Source organism: Lentinus tigrinus (assembly GCF_003813185.1).
Source record: "Lentinus tigrinus ALCF2SS1-7 unplaced genomic scaffold L226scaffold_6, whole genome shotgun sequence".
Lineage (NCBI taxonomy): Eukaryota > Fungi > Basidiomycota > Agaricomycetes > Polyporales > Polyporaceae > Lentinus > Lentinus tigrinus.
Window position 1 is genome coordinate 931,226 of NW_027137915.1, and position 22,084 is coordinate 953,309.

Below are 22,084 nucleotides of genomic sequence, written 5' to 3' on the forward strand. Positions count from 1 at the left end.
GCAAGCCATCGGCAGAGTCGTCACGGTCCTTTGGGCCTTGGCCACTTCGACGAGGCGAATGCGGTGCGCAGGCGCCCATCATGTATGCTTGCATTGGAACCTCGATGTCCCCGTGGCCATGGTCCACCGGCCGCCAGCAGGCCATGCAGTTCCTCGGCCGCCTTGAAGACGATTCAAGTATGCTGCTTCCTGGATATCGATGGCTTCATGATCGGCCACCGTGACAGCGCCGCGGACAGGTCCCACTCAGTGCCTGTTTTCTCAGCATAATTCCCACCTCGAAGCACCTGTTGCCCGGACAGGTGATCTGCCGCAACCTTCTGTCGACAAATCCTAGAGGTTCGAGTGTTTTCATGCACTGCTCTGTTCGTCCGCGGCGCCCTGCTGGCTGGGCCGACCCGTCAACCACCCACGATCTCTGAGTGGTCCGGTGAGCTCACACACGCCAAATCCGCTCTCCATTCCCGTCCCACCGGCTCCCTGGCCGCTTTTGTGCTTACCTTCTCACTGGCAGGCCTCCGTTCTACAGGCCACCAGGGCCTCCATCTGCTTAGCACACTCGTGCGTGATCATAGCGGCCCCCGAGCGATGCGTTCATCTCTTTGTTGTCCTAGTCGTGAGTGCTTGACCGGGCATGACGGACCCCATTACAGGTAACCCTTTAACCGGAGCTCAGTTCCGCACAATGGGCCTTGGTACTCTTGGTATCGGATGCGGATCCCTGGTGCAGAGTATAAAGAGGCCTCGTTATCCCTTGGGTTCATCGCAGCATCCACCGAGCCCTCTTCAACAGAATTCCCCGAGAATCCTTCAACAGGGTCTCCACAATGTTCGTCGCCGTACCGACCTTCTTCAAAGTCCCTCTCCTCCTCATCACGGCATATGCCAACTTCATCACCTTCACCCCGCCGAACCCCCGCACTGCCTCTGACGAGCAGTCCAAGTACTCGACAGTGAAGTACATCGTCCGCCAGGTCCGCCCGCCGTGGGTGCGTGCGCTAGAGAAGGTGCGTTATGCCCGCGTTTGCGTTTGGGAGCATTCCTCTCGTTAACAGATTGCCCACACCAGACCATCACACAGAGCCTCGTTATCTTCGAGGTCGCCACTATCCTAGCAACGTACCTGCCTTCGTCCTACGCTGAGCGTGTTCTCCCCATGCTCGCGTGGCGCCCGGCCACCTCCGCCTTGGGCGTGAGGATCACCCTCACCTTCCTCCTCGGCACGCTTCTGTGCGCCGTGGGCGGTATCATGCGCATCTTCTGCTACCGTGCCCTCGGGCGCCACTTCACCTTCGAACTGTCGTTGCGCAAGGACCACAAGCTCGTCACCGACGGGCCGTACTCCATCGTACGCCACCCGAGCTACACTGCACTCATCATGGTCACCATCGGTACCCTTCTCTGCCTCACGAGCACGGGCTCGTGGCTCTCGGAGAGCGGGATCATGGGTACGCTCATTGGCAGGCTGCTCATTGTTGCCTGGGCCGCGGAGGTGGCGTGGATCCCCATTGTCATGGTTATGAGGGTTGGGACGGAGGACGAGATTTTGCGGAACGAGTTCAAGGATGAGTGGCTGGCGTGGTCGAAGAGAACTCCCTACAAGTTGATACCCGGCCTCATCTAAGTGTACTAATGTCTTTGACTACATGTCCCCTAGCCTAGATAACTTCCGTCGCACTTCAGTATGATCCATTTCTCTTCCACATGCGCGCACGAAGACAAGCTCAAGAATCAATTGCAATTGCTACAATACATTGCAAGATGTGGACGACGATGACTAGACGATGCACTGTGTGGTATCTATCTACTTTAGGAGTCCGCGAACGGAATGAGTACACTACTTTTCAACACATGCTACAACAAGCGGAACATATACCACAGAAACAACCAACGTTTCTTCCACCCGTGTCAAGAACGAACCAAGCATGACCAGCCCATTCAATCACTATCAAGGATATACACCGCGCTCTTGATCCGCCCGTTCGGGTCCGGCTCTTGAAACAGGAGCTGTTTGTCAGACATGCTCCCTTTCGCCTTGGCTTTCTTCTTCCGCCGGCCGCGCGGGACGATCTGCTCGACCCCGTCGGCGTCCTCACCTAGAAGCCCAGCTTCTACCACGCGTTCGGATGCGCTCCCACCGTCCGTTCCTCGTTCACGGGAACCGTCCGCATCCACGCTCTGCCGCTTGCGCTTCCGAGGTGCCCGCTGTACGATCCGAAGAGGCTTTGCGGGGGCCGGCTTATCGTCGGAGTTTGGGTGGTCGTGAGTCTGGTCATCCTTCCCAGTGGCGCCCACCCGAGCCCAGAGGGCTTTCTCGACTTCCGCGTCCCGGTGGCCGTCTACACGATCCAACGCCTTGTCCTCCTCTAGCTCTCGCGCAAGAGCCACATCATCTTCTTCGGGAAGCATGTCCTCATTGTGAGGAGGTTCAATGCATATTGACAGCAGACTGGAAGAGGGCCAAGGCATGTACACGGATGGGTCGAGCGAGTCGAGAACGTCACTAGCATGGAGGCCAGATGTCGGAGAATTCATGAATGGAGGGAAGATGCTGCGCAGGAGCGGCAGTGGTTTCAGTGGCAATGAGGCTGCGTCTCCGTCCTCCACGACAACTTCACTTCCAGCGACATGGGAGGCGCCGCCTACGGTGAATTGAGGTTCGTCTGGAAACGCGTCACCTTCCTCCTCGTCCTCGTCTTCATCATCAACCTCTGCGTCGGCCTGCTCGGAGCTATCGTCGAGGTTAAGTTTACGCAACAGACTCTTGAAGTGGGCGCTCTTATCGAGGGAGTCGGCACCGTACAACGCCAGCGCATGCTTGACGTTCACAGTGGTGACGACCTAGTGGTATATGAATTGCATGTCACAATGCAGGGCAAACGTTATGAAACGCACCTGATTCTCCTTCAACCGCCATGCCTTCGTCTGCAGCTTCGCGATGCGCTCCTGCTCCCGTGAGATAATGGCGCGGGACATGACCTCGGACACAAACCTCACGACGAGAGCGCGTAGCAGCTTCAAGGTCTCTGCTGAAATCGCGGAGCCGATTGACCGAGGGATGTCATGCAGCTGGTTGTATGTCCTGCCGGAAGTCAACATAAGCGATGGCGCACATCACAGAGAACCAAGCCAGGCTTACCCCATAAGCTTCGAGATAGCTTGAAGATGGAAGAAGTCGAGGCCCTCTTTGCGCAAACGCTGGATGTCAATGCCCTTCGATGTGAGCTGAGCTTGGCGTTTGTATGGGAGTGTTGCGCCGGAAGTGTGATGACCCCTCTGCGCGTCTTGATTCCCTGCTCTGTCCACGATAGCTCCTGGCGGTTGTGCGGGTGTGCCATCAGAAGGAGCTGACGATGCGGGAGTGGTCGTCTGCCGTGAGGTCCCTGTACCCGGAGACGAGATGTGTGCATGCGCAAAATGCTGTTTCGGCCTACGCCCAGGCTTCAGCCGCTCTGCGACCTCGTTGGCGGTAGTGCCCGCGGCCTGAGCTCGTTTGCGACGCATGTACAGCCTCTTCTGGTAACGCCTCCGAGCGGCGGGCGACATTTGCAAGAGGTCTTCGCCATCAATGGTTGATCCGTCTTCTGTGACAGAAGGTGCAGCGGAGGAATCTGGTAGGGGCACCAACGCTGGATCTATCGCGATAGGTAGCGGAGCGGCCGTGGGTGCAGAAGTCTGCGGCGGGTACGCGTCGGCGATGGGGGGCAAGGGGAGAGTCATGAAGGGCATTTCTCGCGAGAACGAAGTTGTCGCAAGGGGTGCAGAGGAATCGGCAGGCCCTCCCGGTTGGCCAGTAGACAATGCGGAGTCGACTTGAGAGAGCGCGAGTAGCATGGGGTCGATGTGTTCTTCGCCTAGCTGAGAGACGGGACGGGGGTTCGAATACTGCTCGGCCTGCATCGTCTCCGGGGGTGGGTACTCCGCTTCATCGTCAGAGTGATGGATATTGGCTTCAGCCACCACACCTCGTCCCTCTTCATCTTCTCTGAGCATCCGGTCGAGAGTTGCAAGGTCGGCCTTGTCCATGGACAGCAACATCTCGTCACCCTCCCATTCCTTCCGCCTCTGGGTCAACCACTGCTCGAACTCCTCGCGCCGAGCCTTCTCTCCCTCCCTATCACGCGCTTGAGAAGTGGTACGTCCGCTGCCCCTGGGTGCACGAACCGCGTACTTCCTGACATGGATCTCCTCGTCGCGTGCTGTGGTAATAGCCTCCTGGTCAAGGGAAGACTGGAAAACCATCAACGCATCCGCCATGCGCTCCTCAAAGGAAAGCCACTTGTCGGACACTTCGACGGCAGAGGGGTGGTCCTTGCGATGGAGTCTGGCATGCTCACCCACGTGTACCCCTGACTTCAAGTCTTCTATATCCCCTTGCTCTAGCAGCGCGATATAGACACAGACATCCGCCAGGGTCTTGGTCTTGATCTCCTCCGCGATCAAGTCGGGCCTAAAGCGAGAGTGGACGGCAAGCCCGTGGAAGAACGCATCCTTTTCTTCGGCACTCCAAAATGCTCGAGGAGCTAAAAAGGATGCTTGATGTTGCTCTGTGCCATGTTTGCCCGCGAGATGGGCCCGGAAGTCGAGGACGTGCTCGGTGAAAATAGCAAGGTAAGTCGGGTCGACGTCTGCCGGTGTATCGTCGTCGTCAGAGCGGGGCATGGGGAGATGACAAGCAGATCATGTCTCCATCGTCGAGCACTATTACAAGCTAGCGGACTTCTTCAGGGTCGAGGAGAGTCGAGGACGGAATCGAGGAGAAGTTCAGCGGAGAAGTGAGAGCCGATGTGAAGAGTCATCCTATGCAAATGTGAAGGGTGTAGAGGCGCTCACATAAACGCCGAAATCTCTGATCCCAGTGGCACTGGCAAAACCTCATCAAAGTCCGAAGCAGACCCTTTCTCTATTCGCACTGCCTCTGAGGATTTCCTTCTGTATCAGAGTCATCCAAAACTAGCTAGTGACGACTCCGCGGACCCGTCGGGCCGTAGCAAGTTCAAATCAACGTTCCCTGCCAGTGACGAGATACAATGCACTGCAAGAGGTTGAGTCTATCGTACGAATGCGGAAACAATCAAAGAAAGGGAATGCGAAAGCACTAGGGATGGATAAGATAAGAAGTCGCCTCAAATAAAGGACGTTGGTACGCCACGCGCAGACAAAGGAGAGGGTGCCACCACGAGGACTTGACGCCAGGTGCGTATAAGTACCACGTTGTGACTTCGAAAGCCCTCCACTTCTTTCCCCTGTACATACCGCTTTCTCATTACACCCGACGTTGTACACCAGCCGTTCCGCTGTGGTCTCCATCCTCTTCGTCCACATACCTTATCTCACGAGTCACGACTACGACTAACGCCAGTCATGAGTACCTTCTCGAGGGTGATCGCACGACCTGGAGTAACCGACGCAAACAAGTCCGATAATAGCGCGTTGTCGCAGCCTGTCTCCAGCACAGCGCCATGGACCCAAGGCTTGCAGGTATGGCAACCCGACCCTCGTCCTCTACGTGCCTATGAAGTGGTGAGTCTACCTCCTGCGCTATAGCTTGTTCGTACTCACAGCAATGAAGAACGGCTTCCTAGGATACCACGATTCCGTGACTATGGGCACCATTTGGTGGAAGGATCCCGGTTTCTTCTCCGGAGGGATCGCCCAACCCGTACTGACCCGCACCGCTCCGCTGGTAGCTCGAGATCTCTCGCCAAGCCCTCCACCGTTCGTCCCTCCCGAAGGGGAGTGGACCGAATCGCCGTCACTTACGCCGTCTCCGGAGCTCCTGTCCCCGCCTCAGACCGCCTGTTCTACGATCGCTGTCTTGGGTTCGGCGGGCCTGAACCGATCCTTCGAGGACGACTACGACCGTCCGGAAGCGAGCCCCAACTTCATTCGCGGTTACTTGCGACGGAGCAGGTCGCTCCGCCGCCAGGCGCGCATGAGGGATGGAGACTTCCGCGACACGGACGACGAGCACGACTACAGCGTCACGACCGAGACCATTCCCGCGATCACGTACAACGTGAACACTCTTGACTACGGCAGGGCAAGTAGCTCTCCCCGCACCCCCAGCACTAGTCAGAGCCCCAGTGTCGACTCGCTATCTTCAGCGGATTCCGAGTCTGACGGACTCAGCACGAGGGCGGCTTCGCGGCTGAGCCAGCGTGTCAGGCCTCCTCCGCCTATCAACACCAACAAGAAGACCCTCCGGAACGGGCAGAGCTATCATGCATCTCGTGTCGCGTACGAGGTCGAGAGTGACCTCCCTAATGATACGCTCGTGTCGCTTCCCAGCGACTCCGGGTTCGATGCGGACGACGAGGACGATTCTCCTGTGATGCTACCTGTCCGGGTTGGACGGAAGGCGGCGGACGGAGGATCGCACGCTACGGCTGATTCAAGGCCCGATCTGGGGATGCCTGGGAAGAAGACATACGCAGCGGTCGTTGCGTCGTCTCCTCCTCGAGTAAGCCGTCCAGCCTCGCGTTCGGCCCTGGATGTGGGCGCTCATGCAATCTTGCCGGAGTGGCGGCCGTTTGTTGAGCCATTGGACGCCTAACTTGGGTGAGTAGAGAGGGGAGCGTAGAACCTGGAAGAATGGACGTGAGGTTACTTCATGGACAGTCGAGAACCGTACTACCGCATGTGTATTATGTATAACAACTCGGACCTGTATTATAGTTCGGTGTCTGCGTTCTATTTCGTTTCTTGTGACATACCTGCTATCCGTAGTCTTCATTAATATTTCTTTTTCCAAAGCCTTGTGACCAATGCGTCAAAACCATTTCAGATGGACGAAAGAGGAGACCCAGGAAGGGCCTTGCCCAAGCATCGGCGCCTCCACACTAACCGGCCCCCGGGAACCCCCGGGCTGCCAGGGCCTGGTAGCCTCCCCACATTGCGTCTCCTTCACTGTGCGGACTTGGGACGACGTCAGCATGAGTCCCGGCGACTTCGGGGATCTGTTCTCTGCCATCGGGACTCGTCCGAATCAAGAGCGGCTTGAGCACATCTCCATCGACGTCGATTTCAAGTTGGGGTGTGCCGAGTCGAGTCGCCTACCGCTGCCGCGCGATCTGCTCGCGGAGGTGGATCCTCGGTTCAGCTTAACTCACCTGCAACCGCCCCTGACAGACGACGTCTTCATTCCCCTATATAACTCCACGAGGCTCAAGACCTTGTACATCGCCACGCCATTTCCAGTCCTCGTCACCGACTCCACCGTCGGTTGCATGGCATCGGCGTGGCGCAAAATTCGCTACCTGACACGATGAAAGTGCTATCCAAGCGCGTGGTGGACACTGGGAAACTGGTGGAACTGCAGGTCGGAGACTCCTCGCGGATGGGTGACCCCTTGAATGCGGCATCCTTCCTCTCGAACATTTTTCCGACAATGGAGTTGGTCACCGGTAATTGGCCCTTCGAGTCGGAGGATGGTGCTATGGAGAGGTTAAGGGACCTAGTAGGGCGGGAAGCTGAAGGCATCTTGGAGCGAGCAGCGGCACATCGTGAGCCTTGGGAGATGCTCATATGTAGCTTAGTACCCAGATTCTCAAATTTACGACAGCAGAAGAGGCAAGACACTGGCAACCCATCGTGAGATAGACCATGGAGGTTGCGCCGAGAATATACCCCCTTACATTACTCTTTCGCACAGCACAACCTAATCATATGGCTTTCCTGCACTCGTACAGGTTACACCAACGGTCGAGACTGGGAGGCCATTGGCGTGCGGTAGCCTCGTGGCTTGCAATTCCAGACGGGCGCCAGTACATTAGATTTGCAGAGGCGCCCGCTTCCGCAGAGCGAGGAGACTTCGGACACTCTGTAACTGTTGCATCGTCCACAACAGTCCAATTAGCAAGTCGAGAAAGTTGCTATGAGCTTGTCTTCTTTTTTACTTCCTGGGGCCGACAAGAGCAAGGCTAAGATCATAGATACTGGCTTGGACGACCTTTTTCGTGCAACTGTTTCCGTGAGTCTTGCAATTCCTCTGCTACTGAGCTTTCGTAACACGACAGAAGGTCCCGCCGCCTGCTCCCGTCCACGCTTCAACCCAAGCTGCCTCATCTGTGCCTTCAGATAAGAAGCGCAAGGCAAGGCACGAAACGCCTAGCGGGAAGACGAAACGCTCAAAAGTCGAGCCTGCAGGTGCGTGAACTCTGCTCATACAATCTTTGTTTGTGTTACAAGGTACATCGCAGCTGCTCCTTCATCCTCAAAATCTGCCGCGAAGGCACACAAGCAAGCCCAGGACTCAGACAACGAGACTGAGGATGGCGATGAGGAGAGCGAAGAAAGGACCAATGCCCAGCAAGCTTCCGAAGAAAGCGAGGGCGACTCGGACGTCGAAGGGGACCCCTCGAAGCTCGTGCACGAGTCATTGTTGAAGGGAAATGCGAAAAGTCAGCCTGCGACTAAGAAGGCGAAGTACATTCCCTCCGAAGAGACACCTGCACAGCGCGACGCGAGGACCGTATTCGTTGGGAATGTCGCGATAGAGGTCACGAAATCTCGGGTACGTATCCCTATACTGTCTATCGTATGCATGTCCCTCATCTCCTCTTTCTCTCTGCAGCCGAGTCAGAAGCAATTCAAGCGACACATCCTCTCCTTCGTCCCCTCCGCCAAGATCGAGTCTGTCCGCTTCCGTTCCGTCGCGTTTAAGAAGCCCACCGCCGAGCTACCCACCGACGACGACAAGACCAAGCCCAAGTCCAAAACGCGCGAACACGATCGCGACCGTGCCGCGTCCTGGCGCGGAGAAGACAAGGACGAAGCCGATGCAGCGTCGTCCAAGCGGTTCCTCACACCGCAGGAGAAGAAGCGCATCGCGTTCATCAAGCATGAGATTCATGATCACGTCGATGCGGTGAATGCGTACGTTGTATTTGCACATCCCCCGTCCGCCGAGTCTCTCGCCGCAAGACCTGCCAACCTTCCTCCCCCTGCCCCTGTAATGGACCCGTATGAAGCTGCGCGGACGTGCGCGGAGAAGTGTGACGGGAGCGTGTTCCTCGAACGGACATTACGCGTCGATGTGGTGAAGAAGGGTACGGTGCCTGGTGCTAATGGAGAGGGTGAAGGTGCAGTGAGAACGGAGGGTGCGATGGCGGGTGACCCGAAGACGACCGTGTTCGTGGGTAACCTGGACTTCGCGAGCAAGGAGGAGGATCTGCGGGCATTTTTCGAGAGCTTGATCTGTGAGGAGCGCGGTAACCCTGGGCAGAAGGCTGGCGACGACGACGAAGAGAGCGAAGACGACGAGGAACACGAGGCGGCAGAGGACGACGCGAAGTCCAGGACCTGGGTCAAACGGGTGCGCATCATCCGTGATAGGGATACGCAGCTAGGAAAGGGCTTCGCATACGTGCAGTTCCTGGTGAGTGTTTTCTCTCTCGGTTTGCCTACCTGCCTTTCCTGTGTCTCACACCAAGCTACCTTAGGACCGCGAATGCGTCGACGAGATCCTTGCACTCGACCAGTCAAAGCTCAAGTTTGCAAAACGCAAGCTCCGCGTGCAGCGCTGCAAGACCCTTCCAGGCGGCCCCAAGCTTCGCGCATCATCATCCAGCGCTGCCCATGGCAAGCCGCACGCCGGCCCTTCCAGCTCAAGACCAGCACCCGCACCCCGGCTCGTTCCTGCGACCAAGCACACGCCGAAAGGCAACCCCGAGCTTGGCGCGAAGCTCGTACACCTGCCGAAGGATGAGCGCAAGAAGGTCAAGGCGACGGACCCCGATCGCGTCGCGCGCCGTCTCGCGAAGAAGCGCTCGAAGGTGCTCGCGGAGAAGGGTGTGAAGGCGAAGGTGGACAGGGAACGTGTGCGGAAGCGGCCCAGCGAGAAGAAGGCTGCCCGCGCTGGGGCGGGAGGGAAGGAGAGCGTGAAGCCCACGAAGAGGGTGAGGAGCGGCAAGGCGTTGGCGAAGATGAATACGAAGAAGTGAGGCTCAGGTGCTCGGTCTATCTTAACATCCTCGACGTCCGTGGGGCAACCTGTTGTGCTTCTGTGGTGTGCTCTCACTCTTGCTTGAGTGCGAGTGTTCGACAATATGAACTATGCTAGTGATACAACAAGTGAGGTATGCAAAGCGAAGGTAACTACGAGAACCACACAATAGATAGCAATGCGAGAAGCAGACGACCAGAAGGGAGGGACAGGTAGTATGTTCCTACTTCTTCGCCTTCTTGCTGCTCTTGGTATCCTTTTTGTCGTCCGCCTGCACAAGGCTTGTGAGTGCACAGAACATCACACCTGTATGCGTACGTACCTTCCGCTTCGTCCCCTTGCCCTTGCCTTTCTCTTCCGCCTTATCCTTCTTCGCTGGGGACGTCTTCGGTTTTGCCGTGAAGAAGCCATCAAGTCGGCCCTGCTGTTTGGCATTGAGGAACTTAGTGAGCTTCTCCCCGCCTTTCCGGACACGCTCCTCGCTATATGGTCGGTGAGCAGGTAAGTCCGACATTTAGGAGATCGACACGTACTTGAAGCCCTTGTCCTTCACGAGGAAGTCTACAAGGCCCTCGATATCGGGACTCTTCCACTCGAGGTCGAGCTCATCCGATGGTGTCACATCTGGTTTCTTGAAAAGCTCCTTGGCAGCCTCCCAAGGCCACTCCTCTGGGATCTGTACACCACCCTTCTTCTTCTTCTTGCCCTCCTCCTCCGCCTCTTCCTTCTCCGCAACCCTATGAAAGCGCGTCAACTCACTGGGGAAAAGGTGCGAACTGCATGACGCACCTTCCTTTCAAATGCTTCAACACCTCCCCAAGCGTCCCATGCTCCCTTATGAGTTTGAGTGCGGTCTTCGGGCCAATGCCCTTAATGGGCTCAAGATAGTCACACCCCAGCAGGATGCACAGGTCGATGAATTGTGACATGTCCATCTCGAGGCCCTCCAAAGCCTTCTGGAGATTGATCTCACTAATAGGCGTCTTACGCGCCTCGGAGAATGTGAGGTGACGGAGAAGGATGGGGGCCCCGAAGGTGAGCGTGTCCATGTCCTCTGAACCTGCAGCATAGACCTTGCCGCCACGCGCGAGTTCGGCACATTGAGCTTCGGCCTCGGATGGGGCCTAGGAATGGGGGTTAAGGGTTGGCAGGGCGGCAGCGAAGGCTCATGAGATGAGAGACATACGACAACGAAGGGAATGCCCATCAGGGTCAGCAGCTTTCGGCACTCTTCATTGTGTTCGCGCGTAACTTTGACTGTCCGGCGAGAGAACCGGTCCATGTCCTCAGCGGTACCTGACGAGAGCGGGTCTGCCTAGGATCCCTGCGGGTGGAGGTGGTCGATGACGTACCTGTCTCTTTCGCCTCCTCTCCCTCTTCCTTCGCCTCTTCTCTCCGCTCGAAACGTTTTGAAAGCTGTGCGAGATATCAGACCATGAAACTAAATTGTACACATGCTACTGACCACACCGGACTTCAGCTCTGGTGGCTTGCCGTCGAACACGTACGCAGGTTTGATGCCATTCTCTACCATTCGTATGGTTCGGTAGAAGAAGCCCATGAGATGACTTGGAGCATACAGTGAGCGATAGAAATGTGGACCAATGACGAAGCTCAACGCACCTTGTTGTCTCTCCGGCGTCGTTCGTCAAGAGTTCTCCATCCTTCTGACGGACTGCGATGAGGAACTGGTATATTGACATAGACGCGTCAATGGCGACTTTGCGTCCAAAGAGCGTCTTGATCTCGTGTTCCTGACGGTACATGGCGTAAGACTGCTTCGAGGACGACTTAATGACTGTTCGAACCTGGAATGCCTTGGGAGCATGCTCAGCCAGGAGAGCAGTGAGGCCTTTGATACCCATATTGTTTGGCCAAGCGTAACGATGGCGGTATTGGAGGAGATATGTTTCGCAAAAGAGGAGAGATAATGAGTGGTCAGAGGGGTTTCGGGTTAGAGGGAGACGGGTAGAGTCGTTGGGATTGGCCTACTTCATCGCGTGACATGGACGCGTCGGCGATGCGTGACCTAACGCGTTAGTCACGTAACGCCCGCTCCAGGCGCCCGTAATTCTCGTCGGCGCTTCTCGTGGCACATCTCTCAAGCAGGACTTGCGCAAAGAAATGCCCTTTCTTCCTTTTACCCGCTGGACGAATCTCATGGCTGTTCTGTGCGTACACTGGGTGGACAAGACTTGCTACTGGAGCACGTGAATATGAACGACGAGAACACTGGCCTCGACGGTGACAGACCGAGGAAAAGACGTAGATTGTCTGGTATGTATGGTCTATCCCAGTTCAGAGTACAGTCGTTGAAGCTGTTTCAGACCCTTATACACCCACCCTGCAACAGCTTGCACTGGAAGAGATTGACTTGGAAATAGCAATACGTCAGAGGATAGCGGACACCATCCAGGCCCGCTTGACATGGGCTTCACTCCTACGGGAATCGCTCCGGACTAGTACAAATGGTGCGTCGCAGCATGCAGTCCCTCTTGTACCAGCATGTTTATACTGTATGGAGGTTCTGGCAGCTTCCGAGAAGCTGCTTTGGATGCTCTAGATGCGATTGAAGAACCATGCGCCTTCATATACAACAGGGAGTCTCACCTTGCCCCGCCCCCCGTACCTCCATTAGCGAATATACCCCCTTCCGTCGTACCGCCTACAGACCATCTTCTCTCCCGTACCAGCTCTCGCTCTACTCGCACTCGTGGACTTGCCCGTCCCCCTCCCGCCCCGCCGAAGAGACTTCTCTTCCTGCGCGACACCTCGACCAACCCTCCCGAAATAGCAAAGCTCGCCTGCTCCGTGTGCTCGCGATCGGACTTTTCTAACCTGCAAGGTCTGCTGAACCATTGTCGATTACGGCATCAACTGGAGTTTGGCAGTCATGACGAATGCATGCAGAGTTGCGCTGTGCTCGTACCGGAGGCGGAGCGCGACTTCATCGTCGCAAACGGGATTGAGCTTGCCGGTGTCAGCTTGCCCAGCTTGAAGCGGTTGTTCGAGATTGCTGTCGGTGCCGGCGAAAATGTCAAGCTCCCGGAAATCCTGAAGTCTCCCGCTCCTCAGGTGAAGATGGAGGCGTCGGACTCCCCACTCCCCGTCCCGTCAGAAGCGGTACCCTCGCAGTCTCCACCGCCTGAACCAACACCGCCACCGGCCACTCAGTCGAGCTCGCATGTCTCTCGTACGCTCGGTTACCATGTTGACACGCCTGCACTCGCTCCGTTTCTCGGCCGGGCGCCGAAGCAGCGGCAAATCAACGTCCGTGCCGACGAGGATGACCCTGTCGACATTCAAGGCAGCTCTGGGAGTTCCGGCTTGCAAGCCCGGAGTATGTGGCGGAAGCCCTACAACCACCGTAACGCCGCTCGAAAGGAGTTGGATGAAGTCGTCCCCTTGTCGGATTTACCTGCGACCATCGATGAAAAGCCAGACGAGGGAGACGGCGAAGGGGAAGAGCACGCTGCTAAGGGTGAGCGTTCCCGACTGCAGATGCTGTCTGGGACGCGGTTCCACATCGCCGCGCGCGTACAGGTGGCTGACTACAGTCTGTTCATTCCTCCTAGTACGTGTCATCTAATTCGAGGATGTGATCTCCTTCACTGATCGCATACCTGCATGCCTACAGAACGACGCCCGCCTGACAGGCCAACCCATTCGCATCGGTGGCGGCTCGTCGTTACTTCCCCATCATATGTATGTCTGTCGGCTGGCATACTCGTTCATCACTGATCATCCCACGCAGTCACTTCCCATTTCCTCCGTTCTTAGCAATTTGACAGTCGCTTCTGCGACTGATCCTCCTCCGTCCACCCTTATTCAGTCCATCAAGGTTTCCGAACCGCCTTTCGTGATCACGAGCACCACGGACCGCCCGTTCCTCGCCCGGCTGACGCTGACATGGGCCGGCTCAATGAACCCCCCAACCGAGATTGAGCACTGGGTGGAGGTGGGTAAAACGTGTAAACTAGTATGGGTGGCGTCGGTACTTATATGCATCTTGGCAGCTGGATCCGATGCGTTACTCAAGCGCCGTTCTGGGAGAGGAGCAGGTGTTCGATGTCGAGCTCGATCGCAGTACGGAGTTACTTCCGGCCCGCGAAGATCTCAAGGCGCCATCTTGGGACGACGAGCAAGTCGCTGGTGCTGTAGAGGACTATGCCGCTGCGGTCCCTGAAGAAGAAGAAGAACCTGAGCCCGGTGGGTGCAATATCGTTGAAACGTTCTCCCTAACTGACATACAATGTGGTTATAGCATACGCTGTCAAGCTCAGGTCGTTGCTGTCGAAATTCCCCATGACCTTGAAAGGTAAGCTGTTGGTACCTGGACACACAGACTCCTCAACCAATTACATCATACCAGACGTCAAGGGTCGGTTTACAGCACGGCTGCCGTATACGCTGGTCTCAACACCCGCCGCTCTTTGCAACATGCACTACGGCAGGCGCAAGGCTATCGAGGTGAGTGTGGTGCAATGTATCAACATCACGTACTATATTTGATGACCTTACCCTGCAGATGGGTCGGGCGCGGGCACTGCGAGAGGCATACAATAATGTTGCATCCCAATCCTCGAATGCAGACCTGCGCCCCCTGACTACTGTCGACGTCTTCCGCTGGCTCGAAGATGAGGGTCTTTTCCTACGTCCGGATGGAGCCCACGCAGCGCAGTCAGGGATGCAATCCACGTCTTCGCGTAAACGCCAGAGCACAAGCGAGAGCGATCCACGCGGGAAGGATTTCTGTCGTGCATGTGGTCTCCAACGCGCACAACACCCGACCTCGGAGGAACAGGAGGTCGATATCAAGCCCTCCATGACGACGCTAGTCACGCCGGCGCTCGGTGCCGCGCTGGGCTTTTGCACCTCGTTTCGCGAGGATGACGATGCGAGCACACGCCCGCCTATTCTCGACGTCGATGCCCTGCTTAGCCCCCATTCAGGCACTGACAGTGACAGACGGACTCCGTTGCCGTACGGATTCTCCTCCGCGATCATCACACCACGCCCGCGACTTCCCTGCAGTGCGGAAGAAGATCCTTCAGCCTTGCGCTTCCATCCCGAGGATCTGGTGGCAGTCGCGGACCCGAGACTCACAGTCGCAATACTGCGGATGACTGCTCTACCCGTCGCCCAGCAAGCCCGCCAAGCACGTCGCGCCGATCCTAAGGCCGACCCGCACACGGATTCGCACTCGGCGCGGAGTCCAGAACGGGACCCTGTCGCGTCGTCGCCCTCGGAGTCGCTAGCGCTATCTCCCCGTACCTTGACTACGACTTCTAGCCTGGGCCTCCTGGATCTGCAACAACCTCGGGCGGACGTTCTTGCGCATCTCGGGCCATCCGCGCTGCTCGCGAGCACAGTCAAAGTGGTCGTGCGTCATCTCGTCGCGCGCGGCGTCGACGCATTCCGCCAAGACGAGGCCGCGCTTCGGTCGGTCGTGAGCGGACGCCACCGCCACCGAGCAGGTCGTGATTCGAGTGCGCCGCCCCAGCGACTGCTCGCGCCGGGCCATGTGGTGAGGGGGCTTGCACGTCAGGCGCAAACAGACGTCGCTGCCGCCGCGCTGCTGTTGTGCACGGCCCGCCTCGGGGAGCGGGGGTCGTCTGAACGACGGTGCTAGCATGTTACTATGTAAGGCTAACGTCAGGATGCGACACTGCGACACGATACGATATTAGGCCATCAATTCAACCGGCTAAAGGTCAGGGGGTTCATTTAGTGCGGGGTGATGGAAGAGCGACAAGGTGATGGGGGACCGCGAGAAGGGAGACGCGGCATGGTTGGGAGTCCGGGGGAGGATTTGCCGGAGGACGAGAAGCTTGGTTTCAATTGAGTGTCAAATCTTTATCGGGGCGTGCGATGAAGACTTATATTTGTCGGCGGGCGCAGGTGAGCAAACTTCCGCTGCACATGCTACACGAAGCTTGAGGTATGACGGCGTTTCTGCGGTGCCGCTGACAGCACCTACGGAAGATTTTCTGCGCGCGGAGGGACTGTAAACCGGCGAGCGCGGGCGCGGTGAGAGCAGAGGACATCGCTATGCGTTGAAGAGGGTCTTTCTTGCGAGATCGAAATCTGGTGATGCTGCACAAGTTGCCGGATGTGGATTCGACGCCGGAGAATGGGATGAGCCTGCAGAGAGCAGTCGCGCTGTGTCCCTTGCCCCGATGGATCGCAATGGCAGACCCCGGCCGCGACTTGGGTTAGTTTGAGTGTGCAAACCCGGACCATCACCGCACCCGCATGCTCACCCGCGCTCCATCTCCTTACTCCTCTTTTCCTCCGTTCGTCACCCCCTTCCTAAGGTTCCCGCTTGTCCAGTGCCTCATCTCGCAGCACTTGAGGCCCTCACACTCTTTTAATCCCTCGTTCTCGTGTCCGCCTCGGACTACCCTGCCCATCGCGTCCTGCCTGGAATCTTGAAGATGACAAACACGGACAACACCTTTGGCGCGGCTTTCGCCGGCTTTGCGGCCTCCAGTTTGTACGTCCACCCTTCCCTGGCATTGGCAATGGGACGTTCACTCAACGTTACGCGAAATCCATACAGGTGCTTGGGAGTCCTCAGCACACAGGCTTACTCGTACTTCAAACGCTATCCCCTCGACAAGCGCTTCTACAAGTGGCTGGTGCGTCGCGACCGGCTCGGTCTTGTTGCTCCCCGTTTCACTGACCATGTACTTTTCGTTTTCTAGGTCGCTGGCCTATGGTGTGTATGTCGGCGGTTCGAACAATGCAACAGTATATTGATGTGAAATTTGCGTCAGGTTGTTGGAAGTAGGGGATCAATGTCTCATCGCACACGCGGTGTACACGTATCTTGTCAGGTGCGTACGCACGCGATGTCTCTATCTCAATGCATGCTCAGCCTCTTGTAGCAACTGGGGTGTTGTAACGATCCTCCTGGCGCCACCAGTATGGTCGCTCGTTGTGAGTCTGCATGCATATTCCCCCCGTCTTCTCCCGAATGACTGAACGTCTTTCAGCTTCAAATCATGGTCGGCGTAAGTGATGAGAGTAGCGATGACCTTCACGGCATGCTCATGATGTCATTTGGTGCAGGTGGTGACTGGGACAATCGTGAAACTGTGAGTCTTCTGTTCGCTTCCAGTGTTGCTTCTTCAACTCACGTGAGTGCAGTAACTACGCTGTTCGTGTATGGAGGTGTACGTTTCACAGGTTTTACCGCAGTATCCGGCGATACTGAATAGTGGTTCACAGTCAGCAAGGAGAACATCCCCGTGACGGGTCTTATTGTGAGTTCATGCTCACCATTCCATCTTCTCCGCAGAGTCTCATCAGACGCATAGCTCTTGCTCACCTTTGGCGAACTTGGGGTCGCGTGCTGGTACACAGTCAAATCGTAGGTGTCTACCCTGCTCGCCGTCGTTCGGCGCTCAACCCTTCGCAGTTTCCAGCTGGACAGCCTGGCAAACATCGGCAGCGAGAAGAATCTTGGCACACTTTCTCTGGCGTTGGGGATGGCAACGGACGTCGTCATCGCTGCCGCCCTCTGCTGGTTCCTCCGTGGCCTCCGCACGGGACATGGCAAGTGAGTACTTACCCCTTTTGACTTATGACGTCGCGGAATACTGAATGTCTGCGATGCAGGGATGATTCAGTCGTGAACTCGCTGATCATCTATGCCATCAGCACAGGAGGGCTGACAAGGTATGTCGCCGCAGATCTGGGAGTCGTGCGGTGCTGACCTGGGGCGCGCGTCTACAGTGTGATCAGTTTCACAACGCTCCTCTTGGTGAGATAGCACCTCAGATCCGTATCTAAATCGCACTGATGCGCCGTTTGACCAGTACAACTTCATGCCAGACAACTTCATCTTCATGGCTTTCTACTTTGTGCTGAGCAAAGGTATGACAGCCTTTCCTGTTTATATCGCGTGGCTGATCTAAGCTCAAACCCACCACCAGTATACGCCAACTCCTTCCTCGCTGCGTAAGTATCATGCACCTTGCTCAACGCGTTCTCTGACAGCCCCGCTCAGGTTGAACACACGACGAGTAAGCCGCGGTCGTGGCACCGACGCCGAGACGACCACCATGCCTACCTTCCTTATGGTTGGCAAGGTCACCCAGCGAACTATCCAGCTCGATCCTGAGGCCCATGCGGTATGTCATCTCACGCTGTACGGCAGAAAGAGTAAGTTGTTTATCTGTGGTTTATAGCAATCGCCGATCTCCCCGGGCAAGTCTGATCAGAAAAGCTCTCTGTCTCCGGTATGTTCCCGAATGAGACCCATGCATGGAATGAAGTCCTGATTGAGAGCATTACTACAGATGCAGTCACACACGTATGCGGAAGCGTGGTGAATGGACACGGACAGGAGCATCTCTCTCGACGCTATCGAATCCAAGTTGGATTGTAACATTAGACTGTGCGTAGGATGAATGGCAGCTTCTTGATCATATATCGCTGACCATGATATCTTGCAGAAGGACGGGAAGCCGTAATCCTCTGCCAGCGGCATGTTTCGTTTCGTTCCCTTCTCCGGCGCGACACCATCCCACCTACCCTTGTTGTATCCCTATTAAGTAGCCCTCTTCGACAACTATTGCGCCATCTCCATCTCCTCCCCTGCATCACCACCTCCACAACCTGGGCTGTGTCCATAGTGTAGCTCCTTCTCGTTCAACCCGTTCTGCCAAACTTATCGCCTCCCGCATCGTCGCTGTTGTCCTTCGTTGTCCAAAGTTTTCTGTTACCAATTCGCCCGCGCCATTCTGTTGCTCTAAATTCTTCTCGCCTGTCAGTCGACTACTACTACGGATGTGTCTGTTCGCACGTGTTACGTACATCCCTTTGTACCCCCCTAATCTCTAATGGGGATACCTTCGCTTTCAACTCCATCTATCTCGTCGCTGCCTAGAGCTCGGATTGTCGCATTTCGGAATACTTATCTCTGGACTGGTTGGGGCGATTGCTGAGTTTCTCTGCTTGCTAGGTATTCACACCTTGTTATATTGTGTGGCATACGGATCAGGACAACCCAATAGCATCCAAAACTTGTCTCCCGAGCCTGATTCATCGTCCGTCATTCAACTGGTTGACGTTGCGGCGTGATCGTGGATACTCTTGGCTCTCAAGCGCCGAGTTCCTCGGACTCTAGGCGCGCGCCTGCCAGGAACAGACTAAGCCACTCCGGATTTACGGAAATCCCTTCTCTTTCTCAAGTCTCGTCATCGTGTATCTCCAAAACTCCATCTTCAGCAGGGCATACGCATCGATGCCGCACAGTGTTGCTCGATATGTTGTGCTCGTGAGTACGCAGTAGTTCAATGTAGCTGGCAGGTCTCACAACGCGACAGCGCGGCTGTGACTAGTACAGACAGATCGCAGCCTCCGCTAGGCCCACTACATATTGCTCCTTGATCCACGTTTTGTACGCTCCTCAAAACGGGGCGCGAGCGCTGATGCGCACGGCCTCACGCTCAATGTAGAGTCAAAATCGCAGCAAGAATATGATGGTCGTGGTAAGCGACGGGTTGCCGTTCGTCTGCAATCCACGCAGCCTGACACCGCGACAGCCCCACCGGACAGGATTCTGAGCATCGGAAAGAAGATGCACTGCCTACCAGGAACCAAGTCTCAGAGAAAGGGACGCTCGACGGCTGGCAGCCCCATTCGGTGTTTCCGCCTCTCGAGGTCCCTATCTAGCAGCCCTTCCGCATACCCCCACCTCCTCTCTTCTTCTCCTTCCGCTCCTGCCCCTGTCTTCCCTTCTTCCTTCCCCCCACAACACCTACCACCATTATCGTCAACATGAATGACGAGAAGGCTGCGCCTCCCAGCTACATGGCCCCTCCACCTCAACCGCAGGCGGCATACGCGCCACCAGGGCACCCGCCTCCGGGCCCAGGACAGGCATACACCCCGCAATCACAGCATGGTACCCCTCAGTACGGCACACCGCAGGGGCCAACCCCCCAAGGGCAGCAGCAGCAGTACTTCGCCCAGCCCCAAGGAGTCAGCTCCGTCGGGGGTGTTGGGGGCGTAGGAGGTGTCGGTGGCGGAGCCGGATATCCTCCCTCACAGACCCCCATGATGAACATGACAGCGGGTCAGCAGTATCAGCAACAACGTGAGTTTCAGTAGCGTGTATCGTTATGAGACATCTCCTCCCGCAGCCTCTGTAACAAGAACGAGACTGACGCCTCGTTTGAATTTGCTTTTCAAGTGTTTGCACAATGCGCGGCGGGAAACCACGATGTCACGACCAAGTATGGCATCGCTGGTATCATCACCGCTATTGTCTGCTTCCCGTGCGGTCTCATATGTCTCTTGTGAGTTATCTTCTGTTGTACTTCGTCCGAGCCGCGTGGTGGACGGTGTTCTGACGTGCGCGCTTTTCTTCGCTGTAGTGCGGACTCCGAGAAGCGGTGCGTTCGTTGCGGGTCCCGTGTCGGTTGAAGGCACATCCGACTGGTTGGTTTGCAAATACGGGCCTCTCTGATTGACGACGCTGTGTATGTCTGATCGGACTCTGTGACGGTAGTGTGGCAGAAATTGTATATGGGGTACTCTAGGCTACGTATTTGTCCCTCCATTGTGTAATTCGTTATCGCATCTTGCTTCTATCACGCGCATTTGCAACTTGAACGACACGTAGTTGCGGTTCGTGGTCCAAACGTTCAAATCCTATGCCGGGCTACTGTGGCAGCTTTCTGCCTCGCGTCGGTCATGAAGCCCTGTACTCTGAATCAATCATGTCAGAACGCAAGGGAACTGCAACGTTACGGCACGTACATGGGCTCTTGCTCTCTGCGGCATGGTGTTGCAAACCGCTGACTTCGGATCACTGTCAAGGTTGCAATTCAACCGTATCAAAGTGTGTTTGAAGTTGGGCGGCAGGCTAAGAGCTCCTGACTCGTAACTCGTGGCGATAGATCGGGCATGCAGTGCAGCCATCAGATTTTCAGCTTCAGAGCCCATGAGTTCTAGAGGCCAGGGTCGTATAGACAATTTGAAAGTACTCGCAGAGGATGGCCAGCGGGTTGGTGAAGACCTTCATACACTGGCGAATGTGCATACCTCCAAGTTCCCCTTCGAACTGTGTCAGAAATCCCCTCTCAGACTCATGCGCTCCTTGGCCTCGTTGTCAAGAAACAAGGACTCGTCCCAGTGACAGAGATTGCGATAACGACGAAGCTCCTTCGTATTTCAACTCCAATATGTCGACAGGCGGCCTCCAGCGCAAATCGTCGTGATGGGGAAGTCGATGTGTCAAGTACGGCATATCCGGAGAGACCAAGGTGCGGCTGTCCGTAGGCGAATGCTGTTCGGTAGGCGGTCTCTGAAATCAGTACCGCAACCGCACTTTGTTATGGCTCTTGGCGGGGGTATAAATACGACGCACATTTGCTAGGAGGAGCTCATACTTCTCCTTCATCTCCGTCTCTTGACAGCCTTCGTGCTCGGGCCCCTCCATATACCTTTGATTGTCTTCTATTCTCATCACATTTTCCTCTTCGTCTCGAGCACCCACTATATAACTTAACTCCCTATCGTCAATCACCACTGCAAGAATGGACGGCAAGGCTTACCAGGAGAACTGTGAGTGTCATGTTTGCTATATTGGCCACGCTATAGCGGGATGAGGAAGTATCGAACTTGTCCACTCACGGATGTTTGACTGTCGCTCAGTGATGAACCTTTGCGCTTCGGGCAATCACGATGTATCGAAGAAGTACGGCGTGTGCGGTATCATCTGCGCCATCCTGCTCTTCCCCTGCGGTCTGATCTGTCTCTTGTGAGTACCGAGCTTCTCGTTATCTGCAGACTGAGGCGACGAGCTAACCGGCCTTCGATAGCACCGACGTTGAGAAGCGTTGCGTGCGGTGCGGCGCGAAAGTCTGAGCGACCCTGTGCCCTTGGTGTATCGTTGCGGGTCGGTGACCGACCTCTGTATATTTGTACCACAGTCGTTATTCTATTTTCCGATACTTTCAGACGCCAGCACTGTGAGAGAGCTTGGGAGAGTCTTGCCTGGAGTTCACTCACTTGCACTGAGTACGTTTGATGGTGTTGAAAAGCCCCCTGCACATTGCTCCCGCGAGGGTGTACCGGTAGCCACTGGCACCGGCTAGGAAGATCGACACAACCCTTTGCGCG

General features: G+C 56.2%; 11 protein-coding genes across 11 annotated transcripts; 8 read left to right on the plus strand and 3 right to left on the minus strand.

The window, feature by feature from the left end:
- Window positions 1-827: 827 nt before the first annotated feature.
- L226DRAFT_544208 (uncharacterized protein) lies at window positions 828-1,624 on the plus strand (the record flags this gene model as incomplete). Its single annotated transcript, XM_067682256.1, has 2 exons — window positions 828-1,007; window positions 1,070-1,624. 2 exons carry the CDS (start codon window positions 828-830, stop codon window positions 1,622-1,624), a joined length of 735 nt encoding a protein of 244 aa, XP_067538272.1.
- An 82-nt stretch (window positions 1,625-1,706) lies between these two features.
- L226DRAFT_610938 (uncharacterized protein) lies at window positions 1,707-4,765 on the minus strand. The gene is made up of 3 exons (XM_067686213.1): window positions 3,140-4,765; window positions 2,896-3,082; window positions 1,707-2,841 (listed from the first exon to the last, which is right to left on the minus strand). Exons 1-3 carry the CDS (start codon window positions 4,660-4,662, stop codon window positions 1,939-1,941), a joined length of 2,613 nt encoding a protein of 870 aa, XP_067538273.1. The 5' UTR covers window positions 4,663-4,765; the 3' UTR covers window positions 1,707-1,938.
- Window positions 4,766-5,251: 486 nt separating this feature from the next.
- Window positions 5,252-6,731, plus strand: L226DRAFT_558814 (uncharacterized protein). The gene is made up of 2 exons (XM_067683260.1): window positions 5,252-5,523; window positions 5,573-6,731. Exons 1-2 carry the CDS (start codon window positions 5,365-5,367, stop codon window positions 6,554-6,556), a joined length of 1,143 nt encoding a protein of 380 aa, XP_067538274.1. The 5' UTR covers window positions 5,252-5,364; the 3' UTR covers window positions 6,557-6,731.
- Window positions 6,732-6,925: 194 nt separating this feature from the next.
- L226DRAFT_558815 (uncharacterized protein) lies at window positions 6,926-7,657 on the plus strand. Its single transcript, XM_067683261.1, has 2 exons — window positions 6,926-7,505; window positions 7,565-7,657. Exon 1 carries the CDS (start codon window positions 6,936-6,938, stop codon window positions 7,269-7,271), a length of 336 nt encoding a protein of 111 aa, XP_067538275.1. The 5' UTR covers window positions 6,926-6,935; the 3' UTR covers window positions 7,272-7,505; window positions 7,565-7,657.
- Window positions 7,658-7,847: 190 nt separating this feature from the next.
- Window positions 7,848-10,143, plus strand: L226DRAFT_482412 (uncharacterized protein). Its single transcript, XM_067676968.1, has 5 exons — window positions 7,848-7,972; window positions 8,022-8,148; window positions 8,202-8,515; window positions 8,576-9,379; window positions 9,444-10,143. The coding sequence occupies exons 1-5, from the start codon at window positions 7,877-7,879 to the stop codon at window positions 9,942-9,944; spliced, it is 1,842 nt and encodes a 613-aa protein (XP_067538276.1). The 5' UTR covers window positions 7,848-7,876; the 3' UTR covers window positions 9,945-10,143.
- L226DRAFT_558816 (PIN domain-like protein) lies at window positions 9,984-11,913 on the minus strand. The gene is made up of 9 exons (XM_067683262.1): window positions 11,755-11,913; window positions 11,570-11,700; window positions 11,412-11,514; window positions 11,299-11,362; window positions 11,133-11,242; window positions 10,736-11,070; window positions 10,480-10,683; window positions 10,269-10,428; window positions 9,984-10,217 (listed from the first exon to the last, which is right to left on the minus strand). The coding sequence occupies exons 1-9, from the start codon at window positions 11,809-11,811 to the stop codon at window positions 10,170-10,172; spliced, it is 1,212 nt and encodes a 403-aa protein (XP_067538277.1). The 5' UTR covers window positions 11,812-11,913; the 3' UTR covers window positions 9,984-10,169.
- A 137-nt stretch (window positions 11,914-12,050) lies between these two features.
- Window positions 12,051-15,714, plus strand: L226DRAFT_330040 (uncharacterized protein). The gene is made up of 9 exons (XM_067673989.1): window positions 12,051-12,223; window positions 12,274-12,417; window positions 12,471-13,520; window positions 13,584-13,651; window positions 13,701-13,904; window positions 13,963-14,155; window positions 14,211-14,264; window positions 14,319-14,416; window positions 14,475-15,714. The coding sequence occupies exons 1-9, from the start codon at window positions 12,163-12,165 to the stop codon at window positions 15,576-15,578; spliced, it is 2,976 nt and encodes a 991-aa protein (XP_067538278.1). The 5' UTR covers window positions 12,051-12,162; the 3' UTR covers window positions 15,579-15,714.
- A 669-nt stretch (window positions 15,715-16,383) lies between these two features.
- On the plus strand, window positions 16,384-18,426 carry L226DRAFT_568724 (uncharacterized protein; the record flags this gene model as incomplete). Its single annotated transcript, XM_067684205.1, has 18 exons — window positions 16,384-16,442; window positions 16,509-16,587; window positions 16,654-16,667; window positions 16,726-16,785; window positions 16,837-16,888; window positions 16,945-16,962; window positions 17,021-17,046; window positions 17,099-17,124; window positions 17,180-17,214; window positions 17,269-17,321; window positions 17,370-17,510; window positions 17,570-17,629; window positions 17,687-17,714; window positions 17,770-17,827; window positions 17,887-17,911; window positions 17,961-18,084; window positions 18,142-18,192; window positions 18,409-18,426. The coding sequence occupies 18 exons, from the start codon at window positions 16,384-16,386 to the stop codon at window positions 18,424-18,426; spliced, it is 927 nt and encodes a 308-aa protein (XP_067538279.1).
- Window positions 18,427-19,287: 861 nt separating this feature from the next.
- On the minus strand, window positions 19,288-19,630 carry L226DRAFT_329936 (uncharacterized protein). The gene has a single exon (XM_067673987.1). The coding sequence runs from the start codon at window positions 19,523-19,525 to the stop codon at window positions 19,328-19,330; it is 198 nt and encodes a 65-aa protein (XP_067538280.1). The 5' UTR covers window positions 19,526-19,630; the 3' UTR covers window positions 19,288-19,327.
- A 105-nt stretch (window positions 19,631-19,735) lies between these two features.
- L226DRAFT_521272 (uncharacterized protein) lies at window positions 19,736-20,582 on the plus strand (the record flags this gene model as incomplete). The annotated part of the gene is made up of 4 exons (XM_067678691.1): window positions 19,736-20,054; window positions 20,151-20,256; window positions 20,335-20,352; window positions 20,477-20,582. 4 exons carry the CDS (start codon window positions 19,736-19,738, stop codon window positions 20,580-20,582), a joined length of 549 nt encoding a protein of 182 aa, XP_067538281.1.
- A 779-nt stretch (window positions 20,583-21,361) lies between these two features.
- L226DRAFT_532488 (uncharacterized protein) lies at window positions 21,362-22,014 on the plus strand (the record flags this gene model as incomplete). The annotated part of the gene is made up of 4 exons (XM_067680268.1): window positions 21,362-21,526; window positions 21,617-21,722; window positions 21,749-21,750; window positions 21,787-22,014. Coding segments are annotated over exons 1-4 (172 nt in total), but the record flags the coding sequence as incomplete, so codon positions are not given.
- Window positions 22,015-22,084: the final 70 nt, after the last annotated feature.

Excerpts from the sequence above, each read along its gene's own strand:
- L226DRAFT_610938 (XM_067686213.1), bottom strand. The coding sequence starts at position 4,662 with ATGCCCCGCTCTGACGACGACGATACACCGGCAGACGTCGACCCGACT. Across the intron at positions 3,083-3,139 it reads GCTATCTCGAAGCTTATGGG|GACATACAACCAGCTGCATG; the intron begins GTAAGCCTGGCT and ends GACTTCCGGCAG. Across the intron at positions 2,842-2,895 it reads GGCGGTTGAAGGAGAATCAG|GTCGTCACCACTGTGAACGT; the intron begins GTGCGTTTCATA and ends ATATACCACTAG.
- L226DRAFT_558814 (XM_067683260.1), top strand. The coding sequence starts at position 5,365 with ATGAGTACCTTCTCGAGGGTGATCGCACGACCTGGAGTAACCGACGCA. Across the intron at positions 5,524-5,572 it reads CTCTACGTGCCTATGAAGTG|AACGGCTTCCTAGGATACCA; the intron begins GTGAGTCTACCT and ends ACAGCAATGAAG.
- L226DRAFT_558815 (XM_067683261.1), top strand. The coding sequence starts at position 6,936 with ATGAGTCCCGGCGACTTCGGGGATCTGTTCTCTGCCATCGGGACTCGT.
- L226DRAFT_482412 (XM_067676968.1), top strand. The coding sequence starts at position 7,877 with ATGAGCTTGTCTTCTTTTTTACTTCCTGGGGCCGACAAGAGCAAGGCT. Across the intron at positions 8,149-8,201 it reads CTCAAAAGTCGAGCCTGCAG|CTGCTCCTTCATCCTCAAAA; the intron begins GTGCGTGAACTC and ends GGTACATCGCAG. Across the intron at positions 9,380-9,443 it reads TCGCATACGTGCAGTTCCTG|GACCGCGAATGCGTCGACGA; the intron begins GTGAGTGTTTTC and ends AAGCTACCTTAG.
- L226DRAFT_558816 (XM_067683262.1), bottom strand. The coding sequence starts at position 11,811 with ATGGGTATCAAAGGCCTCACTGCTCTCCTGGCTGAGCATGCTCCCAAG. Across the intron at positions 11,515-11,569 it reads GACGCCGGAGAGACAACAAG|TCATCTCATGGGCTTCTTCT; the intron begins GTGCGTTGAGCT and ends GTATGCTCCAAG. Across the intron at positions 10,684-10,735 it reads TTGAAGCATTTGAAAGGAAG|GGTTGCGGAGAAGGAAGAGG; the intron begins GTGCGTCATGCA and ends GCGCTTTCATAG.
- L226DRAFT_330040 (XM_067673989.1), top strand. The coding sequence starts at position 12,163 with ATGAACGACGAGAACACTGGCCTCGACGGTGACAGACCGAGGAAAAGA. Across the intron at positions 12,418-12,470 it reads GCTCCGGACTAGTACAAATG|GTTCTGGCAGCTTCCGAGAA; the intron begins GTGCGTCGCAGC and ends TACTGTATGGAG. Across the intron at positions 13,521-13,583 it reads CAGTCTGTTCATTCCTCCTA|AACGACGCCCGCCTGACAGG; the intron begins GTACGTGTCATC and ends GCATGCCTACAG.
- L226DRAFT_329936 (XM_067673987.1), bottom strand. The coding sequence starts at position 19,525 with ATGCTCAGAATCCTGTCCGGTGGGGCTGTCGCGGTGTCAGGCTGCGTG.